Source organism: Aricia agestis, chromosome 17 (assembly GCF_905147365.1).
Source record: "Aricia agestis chromosome 17, ilAriAges1.1, whole genome shotgun sequence".
NCBI lineage: Eukaryota > Metazoa > Arthropoda > Insecta > Lepidoptera > Lycaenidae > Aricia > Aricia agestis.
The window spans coordinates 12,641,191-12,660,309 of record NC_056422.1 but is presented as its reverse complement, the minus strand read 5'-3'; the positions used below and the strand labels follow the sequence as shown (position 1 = coordinate 12,660,309).

At 35.8% G+C, this 19,119-nt stretch overlaps 2 protein-coding genes and 1 long non-coding RNA gene across 4 annotated transcripts in view; 2 read left to right on the top strand and 1 right to left on the bottom strand.

The window, feature by feature from the left end:
- Positions 1-8,528: 8,528 nt before the first annotated feature.
- LOC121735547 overlaps positions 8,529-19,119 on the bottom strand; it is a 17,550-nt gene continuing 6,959 nt past the window's right edge. The window contains exons 2-3 of the long non-coding RNA XR_006036875.1: positions 15,206-15,212; positions 8,529-8,539 (exon numbers count right to left, since the gene is read on the bottom strand). This is a non-coding gene — a long non-coding RNA (uncharacterized LOC121735547). The remainder of the gene's footprint in view (positions 8,540-15,205; positions 15,213-19,119) is intronic.
- On the top strand, positions 9,559-16,870 carry LOC121735543. Of its 2 annotated transcripts, XM_042126393.1 has the most exons (4): positions 9,559-9,647; positions 13,023-13,188; positions 13,792-13,888; positions 15,951-16,870. In XM_042126393.1, exons 2-4 carry the CDS (start codon positions 13,027-13,029, stop codon positions 15,962-15,964), a joined length of 273 nt encoding a protein of 90 aa, XP_041982327.1. In that variant the 5' UTR covers positions 9,559-9,647; positions 13,023-13,026; the 3' UTR covers positions 15,965-16,870. The 2 variants fall into 2 exon arrangements, with proteins under 2 accessions (XP_041982327.1, XP_041982328.1); XM_042126394.1 differs by lacking the exon at positions 15,951-16,870 and having other exon boundaries at positions 13,792-13,893.
- On the top strand, positions 9,645-10,621 carry LOC121735537 (sepiapterin reductase). Its single transcript, XM_042126384.1, has one exon. It carries the CDS (start codon positions 9,658-9,660, stop codon positions 10,456-10,458), a length of 801 nt encoding a protein of 266 aa, XP_041982318.1. The 5' UTR covers positions 9,645-9,657; the 3' UTR covers positions 10,459-10,621.

Genomic DNA, 19,119 nt, shown 5'->3' with positions numbered 1-19,119 from the left:
GGTTTCTGGTTTTGCTCTGTATTTTTTTATTTTTAGTCGATATCAAACGAAATTAATGTGTTTTATTATTAAGACTATATAAGAAAACCAGATAAAAAAAGAAATAAAAGATATTATGTTTATGTTTTAATATATTCAAGGGCTCCTAAAGTAACAGTCTTCTAAGCATGATCGAAAACTTAGATCTTTTTTTATATATAAGGAAAAAATATTATTTATTAATGCTATTGGCCTTAAAAGCTGAAATTTATTTAGGTTAAGAGATTTATTTCAGTATACAAAACTAATTGATTTGAAAAAAAGCTGTTTTGATATACAGTGTGTTTGTGTAAACACCGTTATCCTTGAAACCATCACCGACCATCACCGACACCAACCATTGTATGGGTATGAAGACGAATTTTTTGAGCTCCGAGAATTGTTCTCATAGAAAAAGTTGTTCATTTTGACGGTCTCATTTGATGGTTTTAAGGATAACGGTGTTTACACAAACACACTGTATTTTTTATGTTTCATTGGAGTGGGATCACTTTTTACCCCCGATACCAGATACGTTGCCTTTTTTAGCGAAACCAGCTAAGGGTTAATGTTGAGTGGAATAAAATGATGATGATTCTTATTTTTCACGTGTCACTCTGTTCTAATCTACTCTTTGAAACCGCGACACGCGCGGGGAATGCGCGGGTCGCGAGAGGGGCTCCGAAGCGGAACGAGGGGAGAGGGGGGCAGCTGCGTCTAGTACGGTCGCTAGCAGTACCTACACGAGTTGCTTTTGTCATATATCACGTGCAACCAACATTAAGCCTTATCTCACTAAGTGTAAGATACATTTTCATTTATGCTCGCAGAATTAATATAAAATACTCATGCTACACGGAAAAAATACTTTTGTTATCTTCGCAGCATGGTACAGTTTCCAGTGCAGTATTCCTAACAAAGAGTTTTGTAATCGCGCGGCCTGCTGAGTGCCTGTTTATTATAATCTGGTACGGTGTCCAACTTTGTCGCTATATTTTTCTTTTCTACTGTTCCCATTCATTTAATATCTAAGGTTTAGACTTAATCCCGACTCAATAATTACATCTAAATAGTTTAAATTCTATAAATTATTATGTATTATGTTAAGGGGTCATGTCTTGAAAAAGATTGAAAAACACTGCCCTAAATAAATTAAACACGATAAGAGTGCTAAAATTATTAAAAAAATATATGGACGGATCACGGAAGGCTAAACTCCCTTCTACTTTATTTAATTACAATCGTGCAGTTTTAAGATTTTTGAAAAAATGGTTTAGAGCAGTGTTTTAACCAGTGGGTCACGAACTCACGACCCCGGGGGTCAATTGATTTTTTTCATACCAAGTCGCAATCACTAATAAGTAAGAAGGTTGAAAAACATTAGTCCGGCTAACGAATGACTGAAACGAGGGTAAAGAGTGCGTGAGCGGGAACCTAAGCGATTTCTGCTGGAACTTATTCAGGGTGATTAGGGAGAAAACATACTAAACGAGGTGAGTCTAGGGAGGGGAGGGCGACACGACAAAGGTCTAATTTTTTGGTTTTTCACCAATAACTAAAAAACTGTGCGTTGTAGCAAAAAATATTCTATGCTGAAATTAAGCCTTATTAAATTCTCTATAAATTAGATTAGACGCCCCTCATAAGTAAATCATTGTTCAACCAAAATTTACTACTTTTGGTTGAAAGATGATTTACTTATTTGAGTTAATTGATCACCAACATTAGTAAATTATCACCAACATTATACAGTTTATTACTTACTAGCATTTTAATGTAAAATTATAACCAAAGTATTTTCATTTTGCTATCCTAATAAAGAATAATCGGCCAAGTGCGAGTCGGACTCACGCACGAAGGGTTTCGTGAAAATATCAAGTAGTACTGTTGCCATTTATTGATATCGAGCAAAAAAGGCCAAAAAATTCACGTTTGTTGTATGGGAGCCCCCTTTCAATATCAATTTTATTTTGTTTTTAGCAATGATGAAATACTCAAACCAGTTACTACCGCGCGCGTTGTGAAGCTTCAAATACGGCCCAATTGGGCCGTCTGTTGTTTAGTCTGTATCGAGCGCAGTCACGAAAGCCGCGTCTTGTCTTACCTAAATAAATTGAAAATGACGTCGTGCGTGTATCGAAAATGTACCAATTATGACTCGAAAGTAAACAAAACACATGGAATCTCTTACCACATGTCTTGATCGCAATAAATACCTCGATTATTTACATTTTCAATTATTTTTTCGAACAATCTGGAAAAAATCGAATTTTCGTCATAGCTCAGGCGAAGAAAGAGACAGCGATACGATTCGACGTTTAAAAATAGAACTGTCTCTTTTACGTAAATGGTTTTTCGTATCTTTTATTTCACTCATCTGTCAAATTTGTCAATGTCAGCAATTTTGAATTTGAAAATTGTTCGGAAGAGATTTAAGCCGGAAAATAGTATGGACGTAACATATCTGTATAAGTACAATATCATCGGTTTTTAGTATTTGTTGTTATATCGCGATCGGCAACAGATATTATATACACAATCTGTGAACATTTCAGAACTCTAGCTATAGCGGTTCTTGAGCAGGGGCGGAATGCGGATCTACTATATGGCTTTTTGGGCTGCAGCCCAGGGCCCCGCGAATACAGAGGGCCCCCAACCGAACTGAAACCAATCCATACTAATATTATAAATGCGAAAGTATCTCTGTCTGTCTGTCTGTCTGTCTGTCTTGCTTTCACGCCAAAACTACTAAACCGATTGCAATGAAATTTTGTATACAGTTATTCTAGAGTCTGAGAAAGGACATAGGCTACATTTTGATGTGGGAAAATATCTTATTTCCATGAAAATATCGATGAAAATGAATTCGCATTGCGCGTGGCCAGCGCTCATCCCAGGGGTCCTGGGTTCGAGTCCCGCAGGCGGAACAAAAAGTTTTCAATGTTCCTGGGTCTTGGATGTGTATTAAAATAAAATTTCAAAAATCTTAAACATATTTTATGTATAATATTATAAAAAATCCAGAAATATATCGATGGAATGAACATTTTAGTTCTAATACGATTCAACAGATGGCGTTTTATTTTTTACTTTATTGTAACATAGAACTAATCATACTTATTAGTTAGTATGTTTTTGTTTATAGTTTTTAATACGTTAGAATATTATGTTTAATAATATTATCACTTGGTATAATAATAATCAATCTATCTTATCTTATGTAGAACTCCTACTGCATTTCTAATCCATACTATCCATACTAATCCATATCCATACTAATATTATAAATGCGAAAGTATCTCTGTCTGTCTGTCTGTCTGTCTGTCTTGCTTTCACGCCAAAACTACTGAACCGATTGCAATGAAATTTTGTATACAGTTATTCTAGAGTCTGAGAAATTACATAGGCTACATTTTGATGTGGGAAAATATCTTATTTCCATGAAAATATCGATGAAAATGAATTCGCATTGCGCGTGGCCAGCGCTCATCCCGGGGGTCCTGGGTTCGAGTCCCGCAGGCGGAACAAAAAGTTTTCAATGTTCCTGGGTCTTGGATGTGTATTAAAATAAAATTTCAAAAATCTTAAACATATTTTATGTATAATATTATAAAAAATCCAGAAATATATCGATGGAATGAACATTTTAGTTCTAATACGATTCAACAGATGGCGTTTTATTTTTTACTTTATTGTAACACTAGCTGTTGCCCGCGACTTCGTCCGCGTGGACTTTAGTTTATAGCGCGCGGTGTCAACAAAATGTGTGTCAAATTTAAAAACTTTTTAAAACCCTGGTAAGTGGTACCCCTCTTAGGGCCGCGCTACACCGGAATGGCAGCGCTGAAAGTGCTCGCCTCGCCGCTGCCATTCCGGTGTAGCGCGGCCCTTAATTAATCAAAATACCCAAAAACAGCTGTGCAGTGTGCACATAATCTATACTAACATTGTAAATGCGAAAGTATCTCTGTCTGTCTGTCTGTCTGTCAGTCTCGCTTTCACGCCAAACGCCAAAAGTATCTCTGTATGTCTGTCTGTCTGTCTGTCAGTCTCGCTTTCACGCCAAACGCCAAAACTACCGAACCGATTGTAATGAAATTTTGTATACAGATAGTTTAAAGCCTGAGAAAGGACAAAGGCTACTTTTTTACTGGAAAAAAGGGTTGTAAGGGGGTGAAAATGCGTAAATTTGTTCAAATTAAGTTAGTTCCAACAGTTCATAATAGATGGCGCCGTGCGTCTTCTACATCGCGCTGACGCTTGCTCAAAAGTCTTTCTATAAGACGTGGTATCATCTTACATTTAAGTTTCGATTTTTTTCGATTGTTATATCTATTCTACGGTATTAAATAAGTCAGTACTTTATCTGTGCAGTGACGTAACCTTAAATCTATCAATGATAAATAGTTTATGGGTAAAGTTGTGTAATTGGAGGGCTAAATAAGCTTTAAAATTTGGCATAAAATATAAAGTTTAATATAAAAAAATGAAATACTTATTGTGTGCACACTGCACAGCTGTATTGATTTAAGGGGTACCAGGGTTTTTTTATAAAAGCTTTTGACACCAATTTTGTTGACATCGCGCGCTATAAACTGAAGTCCACGCGGACGAAGTCGCGGGCAACAGCTAGTAGACGATATTGTCAATAATAAAAATTATATAGAATTTAAAAATTAAAAAAAAAGCGAATATAAGGTTGGCGCATTATCCAAATGCCGTAGATGAACATTTAGTGAATGAGTGCAAATCTTACTTACTGCAGTCTAAGACAGAGTCTTACACCTCTTGCAGTGAATTTTTTTGGCTAATTTATGAAAAGAAACTTGTTGATGTTTCCCCAAACTGCTATACCAACTTAAAGATTTTTAACGATGCCGATCACTAGCTGTGAAGCAGAGCCATAGAAAAATATAATACACGGGGAGCAGAGCGTTCTTTCTCCAGGATGTCGTATATAGAAAACAAATACAACGCCCCGCTGTATTTGTTTTCTATATACGACATCCTATATGGTCACATTTAGCAATTCCTCTCAATCAATTCAGCAAATGAATTGTCAAAACTGTCAAACTGACAAATGTCAAATCAGTACAAAAATATAGAAATGAATTGCAAGCAGAGTTGAATTTTGCGATTTTAGAAAAATGAATCATATCATGATTCTTCAAAGCGACCATTTTAGCCCCGCTGGACAACAATGTCATCATTAATTATCAGTTCTTACGATACAGTGCGATGACCAAATAAAAGAATTTGCAGTTTGTTTGTTAGTTTGAACGAGCTAATCTTAGGAACTACTGGTCCGATTTGAAAAATTCTTTCAGTGTTAGATAGCCCATTTATTGAGGAAGGCTATAGGCTATATCTTATCACGCTAAGACTAATAGGAGCGAAGAAATAGAGGAAAATGTGGGAAAAACGGGGAGAAATTATTTGACAGGGCTTAATTGAACGCGCTAATCTCAGGAACTACGCGGAACGTCTAGTATAACATGACTATTTATAACTCATATAAATAAATTAAATATTTTGTTTTCATATTTTCTTCCTGTACTTAACATAATATATTACACTAGATGTTTTGCGCGGCTTCGCTAGCGTAAGTTAGATATTTCACAGACAAATTAGTCCACAAAAAATAGCCTATAATCCTTAACGTGGTCTACTTCTTACCTGTGCCAAATAACAGAAAAAATCCTCCAGTAGTTCGTGAGATAAGCCCTTTCAAATAATTTCCCCCGTTTTTTCTACATTTCCCTTTATTTCTTCGCTCCTATTAGTCATAGCATAGCTTATAGCCTTTTTCAATAAATGGACTATCTAACACTGAAATAATTTTTCAAATCGGACTAGTAGTTCCTGAGATTAGCGCGTTCAAATAAGCCCTTTCAAATAATTTCCCCCGTTTTTTTCACACTTTCCTCTATTTCTTCGCTCCTATTAGTATTAGCGTGATAAAAATAGCCTATAGCCCTCGATAAATGGGCTTTCTAACACTGAAAGAATTTTTCAAATCGGACCAGTTGTTCCTGAGATTAGCGCGTTCAAACAAACAAACAAACTCTTCCCAATTATAATATTAGTATAGATTAGTATAGATATACCTACATCACTACAGAGAATAGTTTCTTGTCAAAATGGCAATTAGTTAAATTAGTTAGAGTAATTAGGTAGGGCCCCTAAGCAGTATTAGCCCAGGGCCCCACAAATTCAAGATCCGCCCCTGTTCTTGAGATACAGCCTGGAGACAGACAGACGCACAGACGGACAGACAGACATCGAAATCTCTTGAATAGGGTCCCGTTTTCACCCTTTGGGTACGGAACCGTAAAAATGAACCAAAAAATCATTCTTAACCGGAAAATAATAAACAATAAAAACCAGAACTACTTAGGTACTTATAACATTTTAATTTAATAATAATAAATAATAATATAATGATAACGGGACTCAAAGTACCTACATACCTATGTCCATACCAAATTTCAACAAAATCGGTTCAGTGGCTTGGGAGTTGGGCGTGAAGAGGTTAACAGACAGATATATAGACAGACAGACATAAAGACACACTTTTGCATTTATAATATTAGTAAGTAAGTATGTATAACTCTCATCATCCATGCTAATATTTTAAATTGGAAAGGGTAGGTGTCCGTCTGTTATCTCTTCCAGGTCCAAACTGCTGAACCGATTTTACACGTGGGACGTGTGTCCGGGCATGCACGGCCATTGAGGTACTATAGACTGGAGAGAGCATTATATCGGTGTATAAGCGTCAAAAGCGTGTAATGTTATGTCCTACTTACTAGGACATAACAAAGGAGTCGGTCTGCATATTTCATGTAATAAAAGTATTAATAAAGGTTTTTAATGAACATTAATGCTAGATATTGTTGAGTTTTGTGGTTCCGCTAAATAATAAACCATAAGAATGGTCAAAGAATGCCTGAAACACGTGGATTTAACATTAAATACGTAAGTTTTGAACAACGTTTTTTGGGCTTTTCAATCGGTATTTTTGTTAGCTAAAAAGATAATTTATAAGTTTATTAATCCCTTATTCGTGCTATGTAAGGCATTAGTGCTAAAAATGTCACATCAATTAATAATTTGGCTATAAAAATTGCATAGCTTTTTACGTGTGTTTACGGATTCTCATCACTTGAACTATAGTTAATCGATATCATGAACTAATTGACTTTCTTTCCTGTATTGTGCTTCAAAATAATCGACAAATAGAAATATTCAAGAAAATATACGCACACTACTTGTATGAAAATAAGCACAAAATGGCCACGCGATGACGGGCTAAGTCTACATCTATACTATAATACTTTATCTATGGTCAAATACCTACGAAGCATAGACTTAATTTAAACTGTAGCATTATAGGTTTATGCTACGAAGTGACATCTGACTTGTGTCATTGTCAGTGTCCAGTGATGTTTGAATTTCGATCATTGAGGTACTATAGACTGGAGAGAGCCTTATATCGGTGTATAAGCGTCAAAAGTGTGTAATGTTATGTCCTACTTACTAGGACATAACAAAGGAGTGTGTCTGCATATTTCATGTAATAAAAGTGTTAATAAAGGTTTTTAGTGAACTTTTAATGCTAGATATTGTTGAATTTTGTGGTTCCGCTAAATAATAAACCATAAGAATGGTCAAAGAATGCCTCAAACACGTGGATTTAACATTAAATACGTAAGTTTTGAACAACTTTTTTTGGGCTTTTCAATCGGTATTTTTGTAAGCTAAAAAGATAATTTATAAGTTTATTAATCCGTTATTCGTGCTATATGAGGCATTAGTGCTAAAAATGTCACATAAATTAATAATTTGGCTATAAAAATTGCATAGCTTTTTACGTGTGTTTACGGATTCTCATCACTCGAACTGTAGTTAATCGATATCATGAACTAATTGACTTTCTTTCCTGTATCATAATGTGCTTCGAAATAATCGACAAATAGAAATATTCAAGAAAATAAACGCACACTACTTGTATGAAAATAAGCACAAAATGGCCACGCGATGACGGGCTAAGACTAAATCTATACTATAATACTTTATCTATGGTTTTGACTAGTGATGGGACTCGAATCAAAATTGAGTATTCGAATCCTTTCGAATCACCACGAAAATAATCGAATCGTGATTCGAATCAACCATTGATTCGAATAGACTGTTGATTCGAATCAAATCTTTAATTCGAATAGATTGTTGATTCAAATCAAATCCTTATTTGAATCATGATTTAAATCAATAATCATACAGAAATACTTAACTACAACGAAATGAAGCTGTCCATTTATCATTCTGTCTGTGTCTGCTACGCTTTCACGCATAAACCACTGAATCGTTTTCGATAGGAGTTAGTATAGACGTTTGGAAAGGACATAAGCAGTTAAAGATGGATAGCTATCCTCGATCAACAGTAAGCTGCTATCCATCCGTAATTTGCGTTTCACAATCAACGATAGGCCCAATGAGAGCTCGCGTCTTTATAATCGCACTGAACATTACCTTATAATTATGGTACTAATATTTCGCGGGGCGTTGCACTGACGTGATTCGAATCAGCTCGTGGAATCGAATCAGCTCGTGAATTCGAATCAGCTCGTGGATTCGAATCAACTCGACAATTCGAATCAATTTAAAAACTGACTCGAATCGAGATATAAATGTCGTGATTCGAATCAAAATATGTGATTCAAGTCCCATCACTAGTTTTGACGTTAAATACCATATTGACGTCTCACGTCAGTTTTATATGCTGTAATATTTTGTGGTTTGAAATAGAAAATTCTTAATTATTTATATTGTAAAATAATAATCTGGGTTCATTTCTCTTCTAGTATAATTCGTAGCCTTTACGTAAGTTATGTATTGCTTAATCAATAAGCTACTAAACCAAACTACATGTGGCTGCATTATATTATTGTATCTGCAATGAGCAATCATTGTTTTTTACATACAATCTCATGCGCTCTATAAATATTAAAGACTAAGCCAAGAGTAGGCTTTTTGTATTATACATTTCAAGGCTGTTGTGTACTATGAAGTGAGACTAGTTTGAAGACATTCTCTTCATCATTTACAGATTTTGAATGGATCCGTGGGGCGCGGGCGGTGCGAATGTAGAAGTAAAGGAAATATCAGAATTCGAAGACAATTTTAAACCAGAGAAGGACAATAAGCTAGCTGATAGCGCCGAATACCTCGCGATACTGGGTTAGTGGTCATTTTGTTTAAAAAGTTAAAACTACTAGATAATAATTGTCCCTATCAAAACAAAAGGTTATCAAGGTTACTAATACTCGAGCGATTTCAGTTTTCGCTCAGTTATTTCATAATTTGCTACAGTGAGGTAGACGTTACTTTGCCATTTTAAATAGTATATCAGTGGCAGTTCATTTTTTATTAAATATACTCATTTTAACTGTACTACTTACAGAGCGAAAGCTTCAAGCTTTAAGGAAGAAGAACAAAGTTGTTGAAAATCTAGCTGCATATAGAGAAGATTGTATTAACCGATTAATGCGAGACGGCTGTGATCTCGAGCCAGTCATTGGGGATACTGAATCTGAGAAGTTAATTCAAGAGCAAGAATAAACAATATTGTAAGTAATCATGGCTACCTCCTGTGCTATTGACCTGTCCGGATCATCATTTTGTGTCGTCAGTGGTGCATCACAAGGAATCGGTAGAGCTATCGCTGTTGAAGTTGCAAAATTATTAGGTCCCAAATCAGTCATGCTACTGCTAGCTCGTAACAAGCAGGAACTAGCCATCACCGCTAGTCTGTGTGAGTCACCCAATGTAAAAGTCATACCCACATCCATCGACCTTGGAGTAGCCACAGAAGCTGAAATGAGTGTTGTTCTCAAACAGGCACTAAAAGGCTACAGTCCCGAGGACTTCGCCAACAGCCTGATCTTCCACAACGTGGGGTCTCTCGGCAACTTAGCGGTGGAGACGTTCCGCATGGAAAATGTCGAGGAACTACGACAATATTACGACTTGAATGTTTTCAAGGTTATATCTCTAAACACTCAGTTCCTCAAAATATTCGAGGATGTGGAAGACAGAGTGATAATTGTGAATATCACTTCTCTCTGTGCGATAAAACCTATGGGTGGGATGGCCTACTACTGCAGCGGGAAAGCCGCTCGCGAAATGTACTTTAAGGTATTGGCAGAGGAAAAGAAAAACATCAGAGTACTTAATTATGCTCCTGGGCCAGTCGAGACGGCAATGATTGATTACATTGTCTCCGAGGCTGTTAATGAGAATCTCAAAGACGTGTTTAACTCATTTAAAAATCAAGGCTCCCTGCTGAAGCCAGAAATTACAGCTAAAAAGTGTGTTAAAGTGTTGCTCGCTGGTAAATTTGGCCCCGGAGAGCATGTAGATTTCTTTGATGATGAGTAATCTTTGTTGATTAGATATTCATTCTCTATGTAGTTCGCTCAACGCTTAGTTTTTCTACTCTTTGAATATTAGAAGAAAATGTATCTTGTAATAGTATTTATGTAACTTCACTAACATTCCATGTTCACTTAGAAGCAGATTTATATTTATCAAGATTTACTTCATGGTTAATATTAATGGAAGGAAAATTTAATATCAATAATAGAAAAGCAATTTGTTAATTAGTGTAGAGTTTATTGTATACTATAGAATTATTTCAGTTTTATGTAATCAAAAAAATAGTTATTACATATTTGCTACTTTAATAGTAGCAAATATGTAATAATAACAAATTAGAAAAAATATAAATCTACTTCTAGCGTCTACATATTTTATGAAAATATGAATGCAATTCATATAAATAAAAGCTTTGATGTGGAACTGTTTTATTATTTAACCTCAATTATTTTATATGAGTTACATTCATTTTTTATTGCCCTTTATATTTTGACCCTACAATTTGAATTCCAACCTCATTTATATTTTTAATATTTTCTTGAACAGATACCAATTTTAATAAGGCCTGTAAAATTTAATGGTCATAAAAGGGTGTTAAAGGAAATATAGCAAACTTCACCTTGTATAAATTCGGCTGTCCTCTCACTACTTGTCTTCTAATGATCGGGCCACACCAACGAGAAATGCTATTAATTATTGCGATAATGCTAAAACATTAGCATTATCGCCTATAATAATTAATGGCATATAAAGGCGATAATACTATAACATGTTTTAGTATTATCGCAATAATTAATGGCATTTCTCGTTAGTGTGGCTCGAGCATAACTGAAAGAGACAACATGTGGTAAGTTAAAGGAGTGATCACACTGAGACGGGCCGTGTCGGGGCTCAGCGTGCCGGGGCTCATCGCAAAAATCCGCCTCCATACAATTTGTATGGAAGCGGAAATCCGCTGTGCCCCGACACAGTGTGCGATATGCGCATCCGCTTCCATACAAATTGTATGAAGGCGGATTTTTGCGATGAGCCCCGGCACGCTGAGCCCCGGCACGGCCCGTCTCAGTGTGCTCACTCCTTAAAGGTTCAGTTACACATGCTTATTTCAAGCGCGCAGCATGCTTAAACCGAGCAAGCTGATTACGACCAAGTGTGTCCATGCATTGCTCAAAATAGCATGCTTATTTCGAGCATGCTCAAAAATCGACAGGCGTGCGATTTTCGAGTATGCTACATGCGGCGCGGGTGGCGCGGGGTATGGTTTAGGCACACGTTGACAGGTATGTGGTAGTATCAATCAGTTTTTCTCTTTTAATAGAAGCAAATGTATCGAGTTCAAACAGCATGCTTGTCTTAAGCATGCTAGTTTTGAGCATGTGTAACTGTACCTTGCCTTGTCAATCCTCAATGCCATTCCTTAGTTCTTATATTTCCATTGAATACACGCAAGTTTGTATTACGGGCTTTCATTTTACTCAATTAGAGGTACTTGCGGCTACTTTTGACAAGGCAACCCAACATTAATCCATTCTATACGTTCTAAAGATTATTTTAAAATAAATTTGATCGAAAAAAACGATTCCTGCAGGATTTTACGGTCGGATCCAATACTAAGATGTTGTACCGTCGAAGAAATTCACATGTAGTTGGCGGACCTACTTATAATATTACTAGATGACGTCCGCAACTCCGTTGCAAAGAAATTTCAGTAAAATCGGTTCAGTGGTTTGGGCGTGAAGAGGTAAAAGACAGACAGACAGACACACTTTCGCATTTATAATATTAGTATGGATGGATGCGAAAGTGTGTATGTCTGTCTGTCTGTTACCTCTTTACGCCCAAACCGCTGAACTGATTTTGCTGAAATTTGGTATGGAGATACTTTGAGTCCTAGGAAAGGACATAGGATACATTTTATCCCGGGAAAATGTACAGTTCCCGCGCGAATTTAGCGCAACGGAGTTGCGGGTGTCATCTGGTTTAAAGTAATTAAAATGCCAGCTGGGTTTGATATAATATACGATAGGGGCTGTTTCACTTCCTGATAAGTGCCGGATAGGCTATCTACAACTTAACTTGACAGATAGAGTATGGAGAATCTTTCATATACTTAAGTTGTGGAAAACCCATGGGGCACTTATCAGGAAGTGGTGAAACAGGCCCTAAATGATGTAGGTCCACCATCCGCCTATGAATCAACTTCAACCTTGTTAACACCACCATATAATATACGATAGGGGCTGTTTCACTTCCTGATAAGTGCCGGATAGGCTATCTACAACTTAACTTGACAGATAGAGTATGGAGAATCTTTCAGATACTTAAGTTGTGGAAAACCCATGGGGCACTTATCAGGAAGTGGTGAAACAGGCCCTAAATGATGTAGGTCCACCATCTGCCTATGAATCAACATGTACCTTGTTCACAACACAATGAAAGCGTCCCGCAAGTCGCTATACATATTCCTAGCTGGGTTTGATATAACTACAGATTTTAGAAGCAAGATTATATAACGCTACCCAAATGATGTAGGTCCGCCTATGAATCAACTTGTACCTTGTTCACAGCACGATGACAGCGTCCCGCAAGTCGCTGTTCATATTCCTGATGGGTCTGGCGTGGCGGTGCCGGTACACCATGCCGCTGCTGCTGAGCGGCACGGTGGCGCTGCTCGGCCAGGCCTGGATGTTCCAGATCAGGGTGCAGACGGTGCACAGGCTGCACGAGAACGATGTGAGGTTTATATAATATGATGAGTCTGTTGACTCGTAAACCGCTGTACCGTTTTGAAGGGTATGGAGATACTTTGCGTCTCGGGAATGGACATACGATAATCTTATTCTAAGTACTCATATACGGTTTTAATCGATAGTTTTACTCCAGCAAAAACCACCGTGTGGATCGCAAAACTCACAGCTCGAAGGCTCGCATCGAGCCGGCTCGATGGAATTAAATACCTACTTATATCTCATTTCCTTCGATTTTAAGTAAAACTATCGAACAGTGCTGAATGTGTGGACGAAAGCCCGAGCCGTGGTTACTCGATCGAGCAAAACCGTATCCGGAAAAGTGCATGGTTCACAAACACGCATCGCATCACAAAAAAGGTTGAAAAACACTGCTAAGTATACATATAGCAACAATCTCCGTCTTATACGGCCTCTACAGTCTAAACTCGAAATGATCATAATTGCCTGTTTGTTTATCAACGTAAAGAAGGAGGCCTTTAATGTCCTAATTAAAAAAATAAAATTACTACAAGATTTCCTTTAATGCATTTATTAATAGTTTTAATACCGTGACGATCATAACTTTTGCAAAAATTTTAAATTTCAGCTGGGCTTCTACGATGACGAGGGTTCGGTGGAGGAGTCGTCGTGGGAGACGGAATCCACAGACAGCTGGGAGACCATCGTGGAAGAAGTCGCTTACGGTTGATATACTGTTTATTATGAGAAGTTAATTCATAAGGGAGTGATGTTATAATATACTATTTATTATAACAGAAGTTAATTCATTAGGGAGCCATACGCAACTTGGTCGTGTTATGTGAAGTCAATCTTACGGACGAAGATAGTCGGTAGATTTTCGGGACTGAAAAATATCGGCTTAAGGGTCAATTTATAATAGCGCAGAGTCGAAGCGAAGCGGATTTCCAAAACTGACCACAGAAAATTCAACCTTAACTCCAGAGCGAAACCCAAACATTACTTCTGCTTGGCCAATCAGCGTTGGTCGGGCGCATTCGCGCCTTTTTAATACTCATAAGTAATAAAGTGCGTTAGCGCTTTGGAGTTAAGGCGAGGATAAACCCCAATTTGTTATTCCGTGACTCCCGGTTTACCTAGTTCCAATATAATAACGAAGTGTTAAAAAATATGAGATATAAAGCACAATATTCAAAATACCTTAAACCATAAACATTTTAATAAAACGTAATACTTTGGCTGTAATTAATTTACAAACTTACCTCCGAAAAAACTCTATTTCATCGAAATATAAGTATTAACTAGGATAATTGTACATTTTATTTCAATAAATTGTTAGTAAATCTATATTAAAAATTCTTTAACCGAACAATTTTGTTTCTTAATATTTATTTCCAAAGATATTTAAAAAAAACATGAAAAATAGAGAAGATCCGCCCGAGAACCTACAGTTTTATGCTAAGCTAAAATGAATCTTATTGCGATGCGTATACGCTTGGTCTTTGGTTGTGTGCAAGGTTATCGTTTTTGATTGAGATTAATCCCCGTCTTAAGGTTAAATTTGTAATGTTCACTTTTAATAATTCGCTTCGATGCGCTTTCGATGCGCGCTGCACTAGTATAAATTAACCCTTACTCAATTATTCAGGCACTTTTCAAGCTGTTAAATGTTTTGTTCTATCTATTATCTACATTGCAAATGCCTCTTGATTGACATTAAGGAGAAGAAAATTGTATAACAAAATATAATAATTAGAATTCTCAATATCCATAGTTGATAGTGCCTTAAGATAGCTTAAAAAGCAATAAGTATTAATGATTTAACATTATATGAACATATTTTAGTAGTTTGAAACAAATTGGATCGAAATTTGAATTATGAATAAATCAGCATTAACGTTAAATTAATAATTTACAAAGTTTAGGAAATAGAATTTTAGTAGATATTCATCTCCGATGGTATGGGTATGTTCCCTTATAATGACCCTACCTATCTGGGTTCATTCTTCTAATATTTATCAATGACTTGGTTAGATAAGAACATGATAGCTAAAATAATTAGGTAACTATTTCAATACGTTATGCAATATGTTATATCAATGTAGATAACTAATACTAACTTGAATGAAAAAGTAACTAAGTAATTGGTACTTTGTATTAAGTATGTAATTAATTTAGTTGGGAGATATATTTTATATTTTCGATTCAAAGCAAATCTACGGGTGGGTTGCACCAACTTACTTTAGCTATAACTTTAACTTTAACTACAATGCAAATGTCAAATCTTTGGTTAAAGTAAAAAATGGACGCCATATTTAACCATAACCTTGAGCTCGACAAGGCTTTGAATGAACGTGGCGAAAAAAGGAACTAAGGCTGTCATCATACAAAAACGCCATTTTTGACAGTTGTCCTTTACCAGCAGCGCCCCCGCCCACGTTCATTTCAAGCCTTGTCAGACCAGCTGCCATCTGTCAAATTTTGTGGTCAAAGTTAAGGTTAAAGTTAAAGTTACCCTTACTATAATACATACAATAACCATAACTTTAACTTTAACTACGCCTCTGGTGCAACCCACCCATAGTAGTTAGAAAGGTCAAATACAGTTGATTTGACATAATATTTTTTAAATGTCGTTATTATGTTCAATGGAAAGCAAAACATTAATTTTTAGTACAGCAAAATGTATCATGTTAATAGCGAATTGAAAATATATACTAATAAATAATAATAATTTGATTAAGTATGTAAAATTTATATTGATGGCAACATTTTGGCATTTTCCAGACTTAAACGGCTGATAAGAAGTTGAAAATCACGCGAAAACGGAGGAAAATGAGGAAAATTCCAAATATTAGCACCACTGGGATGATGTAAGGTGCTGGAAACATAATAATTTAAATTAGCCATTTTTGTAATGGCGCCGCAGGGGCGTAGCTACTGTTACCTTTCATGCGAATTGCGCAAGTTACCCTTCCTGAGGGCCCTCGAACAAACTTTTATACGGGGCCCTCCCAAAGCACGCTACGCTTCTTATCGATAGAGTTGTTGCTTGACCATACGATGAAAAACGCTTAACAGCACCGTCAAATCGGCGTACGCACACAATACGTGTTTGTTTATCAGTATGTTATAAAGGAAGTGATAATTTCTTTTTTTATATATTCTGTTGCGGACTTGTAAAAAGGCAAAAGTAGTAATCGAGTCAAAATCGAGTAAAAAAGTGGCCGAGCAGAAATTTTATTGTTGGAGTATTAGGATTTATAAGCAAATGGCTGACCAACGTAATTTGGTCGGGTCAAGCTTAGCTATCATATGCTATCATTTGCTATAGCCGACAGGCAGCTCTGTTTCAATATTTCTGTTATTTGTTTTATTGAGTTTATTGTATTTATGGGCCCAAAGTACTTAAGAATGGTCTTAACAGTGGTTCAGTAGATGGCGCTTTAAAAAGACATCAAATATTGTTTAAAATTTATTAATCAACGACGCGACGGTATCTGCAGAAGAAATTATATGGCCTTAAGTATGTTCCTAAGCTTATAACAGTATAAAAGTAAACTAAAAAGACACCACGCTAATTATGGTACTTAATCCATCCAAATATTATCTAATTAAATTCTTTCTTTCATGTCATATTTTATTTTGCTGTAAAATGTCTTATTGGTACGTTGGGAGAGTCATTTGACGGATAAATGCAAAAAGACGGTTAAGGCAGAGTAGACAGAATTATAGAGTATGCCGATTTAGAACTGATGTTGAAATTTTTAAATTTGACGTATTATGACGAAAATCGTCGCTAGGGTTGTTAACTTGTTACCTACGAATTTAAAACTATGACATATTCGCTGGACGTGTTCCTCTTTGGTCGTATTGTTGTTTGTGTTTCGGCACATGCGATTAAAATTGTCAGAATCCAATTTTGAAATCTTTATTTTAAATATTTAAAAATAAATTATATCAGCCAGCGCGAGGCACATTCCATTTATAATCCTAGTGAAACCTGACGAATTTGACAGATATTGAAACCTGTCCGTCTCTTTGCAGTCGAACTACTGGTCGTTATGTCTATTGTGGTTAAAGTTTCGGATCACGCCCCATATTGTAGTATTATGAAATGAAATGCAAGCTTAAAGGAGTGGCCGTGCCGGGGCTCAGCGTGCCGGGGCTCATCGCAAAAATCCGCCTCCATACAATTTGTATGGAAGCGGATGCGCGTATCGCACACTGTGTCGGGGCGCAGCGGATTTCCGCTTCCATACAAATTGTATGGAGGCGGATTTTTGCGATGAGCCCCGGCACGGCCCGTCTCAGTGTGCTCACTCCTTAATAAGACAATAGGACAGTACTGTATTTGTTTAAACACGACAGGATAATAACTGCATACTATAAAATATTTTATTAAATTGGCATCGTTGAAAATCCGCAGACATTTGTAATATTAAACATTTTAAATTATAAAATAAATTTAATTCGAAGCAATTATTTGTTAGAGTATGGTAAATTCGTTACAGTCATTTTGGGTAACTTTGAATTGCGGTTTAACTTTGAACAATACATTATTGTATTGTTCAAAGTTATATTGCAATGGGGATTGTCCATTTTTTTTTAATTTTGCTCATTACAAAAACATTTCGAGGAATAAGGTCAGTGATCGTTTTTCTGTATATAAACGAAAAAAATACCCATTAGTTACTTACATTTTTGAACAAATATGTTTAACCTTAGTTTGACCTTCAATGGCATTAAATTAGCAATAAATTCGACCAACATTACGTTTCGAACTTTTGGTAAGCTTCTCGTATTAGCTTTCACATAATGAGATTTTTTTTTTGGACAATGCCCATTCAAAGTTACCCAAAATGAGCGTACTGTCTCTCTTTTCTTTGAGGCACGATGAGGCACAGAGAACTATGAGGCACGATATTTACAGGATAAGCACTATTCATGTGTGGTGACTGGTATGTGATCTGTCCCTCTGGTGGATTTTTTGGGAACTAATTTTTTTGCTGAAGCTTATAAGACTCAAATCGATCTAAAAATCTATTATTGTTTTGTTGTCTTGAAATATAAAATATTTTTACACATTACAACGAATTATAAAACCATATTTTAGCTGAAATTATAAAAGCAGTGCCAATAAACTACATAGATAGTCTTCACCTGTACTTATTCTAAGATCTTTTGTAATCATATAAACATAATAAATTTGAAGTTATTGTTTAAATGTTGTGATTACACCGATACTTATAATAATTCCCCGCACCATAATAATATTCACCAATATTTTTGTAACCAAATATGAAAAATATGTATAATATTTTACTACTTGATGTATAATTTAAGAATTTATTGAGTTTTGTCTAATTGTAGCTTATTGTCAAATCTTATAACGCCATAGGACGAATTTTGGCCATTGTAAATTGATTGTAAAAATATTACTTTAGTAATGACATTCCTTCTTATTGGTCAATTATATCATCTTTGTTTTAAAAATTCTTGTAAATAGTAGTTTTTAATGTAAATTATAACGTTTTGTGTTTTTAGAGGTGATCCATTCATTTTGAGACCGATTTCCGATAAAGGAGGTTACATAACATGAACATTGCTTTAACTACCTAGTTATGTATCTAATTAAGTGTTATGTATTAGTTTTAATTATTATTAACCTTAAAATGTATATCTAAGGCTAGGATATAAACGCAAGCGACATTCGACACTGTTTTGAATTTTTCGATTTTGAACTCTATTGGATTACAGCAGAGTAATAATTTCAGTTCTGTAAATCCTAGAACTATGGAATTTTGTCGCCTATAAAGTAAAGACTATAGTCCCAGCATTAGGTAATATCCCACTAATGTAAGCTACAGTCGTTTTTGAGTTTATTTACCTTTATTATGACCTTTACTACCAACTACATAGGAATCACCTCCAATAGCTCTACCATGAGTTTAAA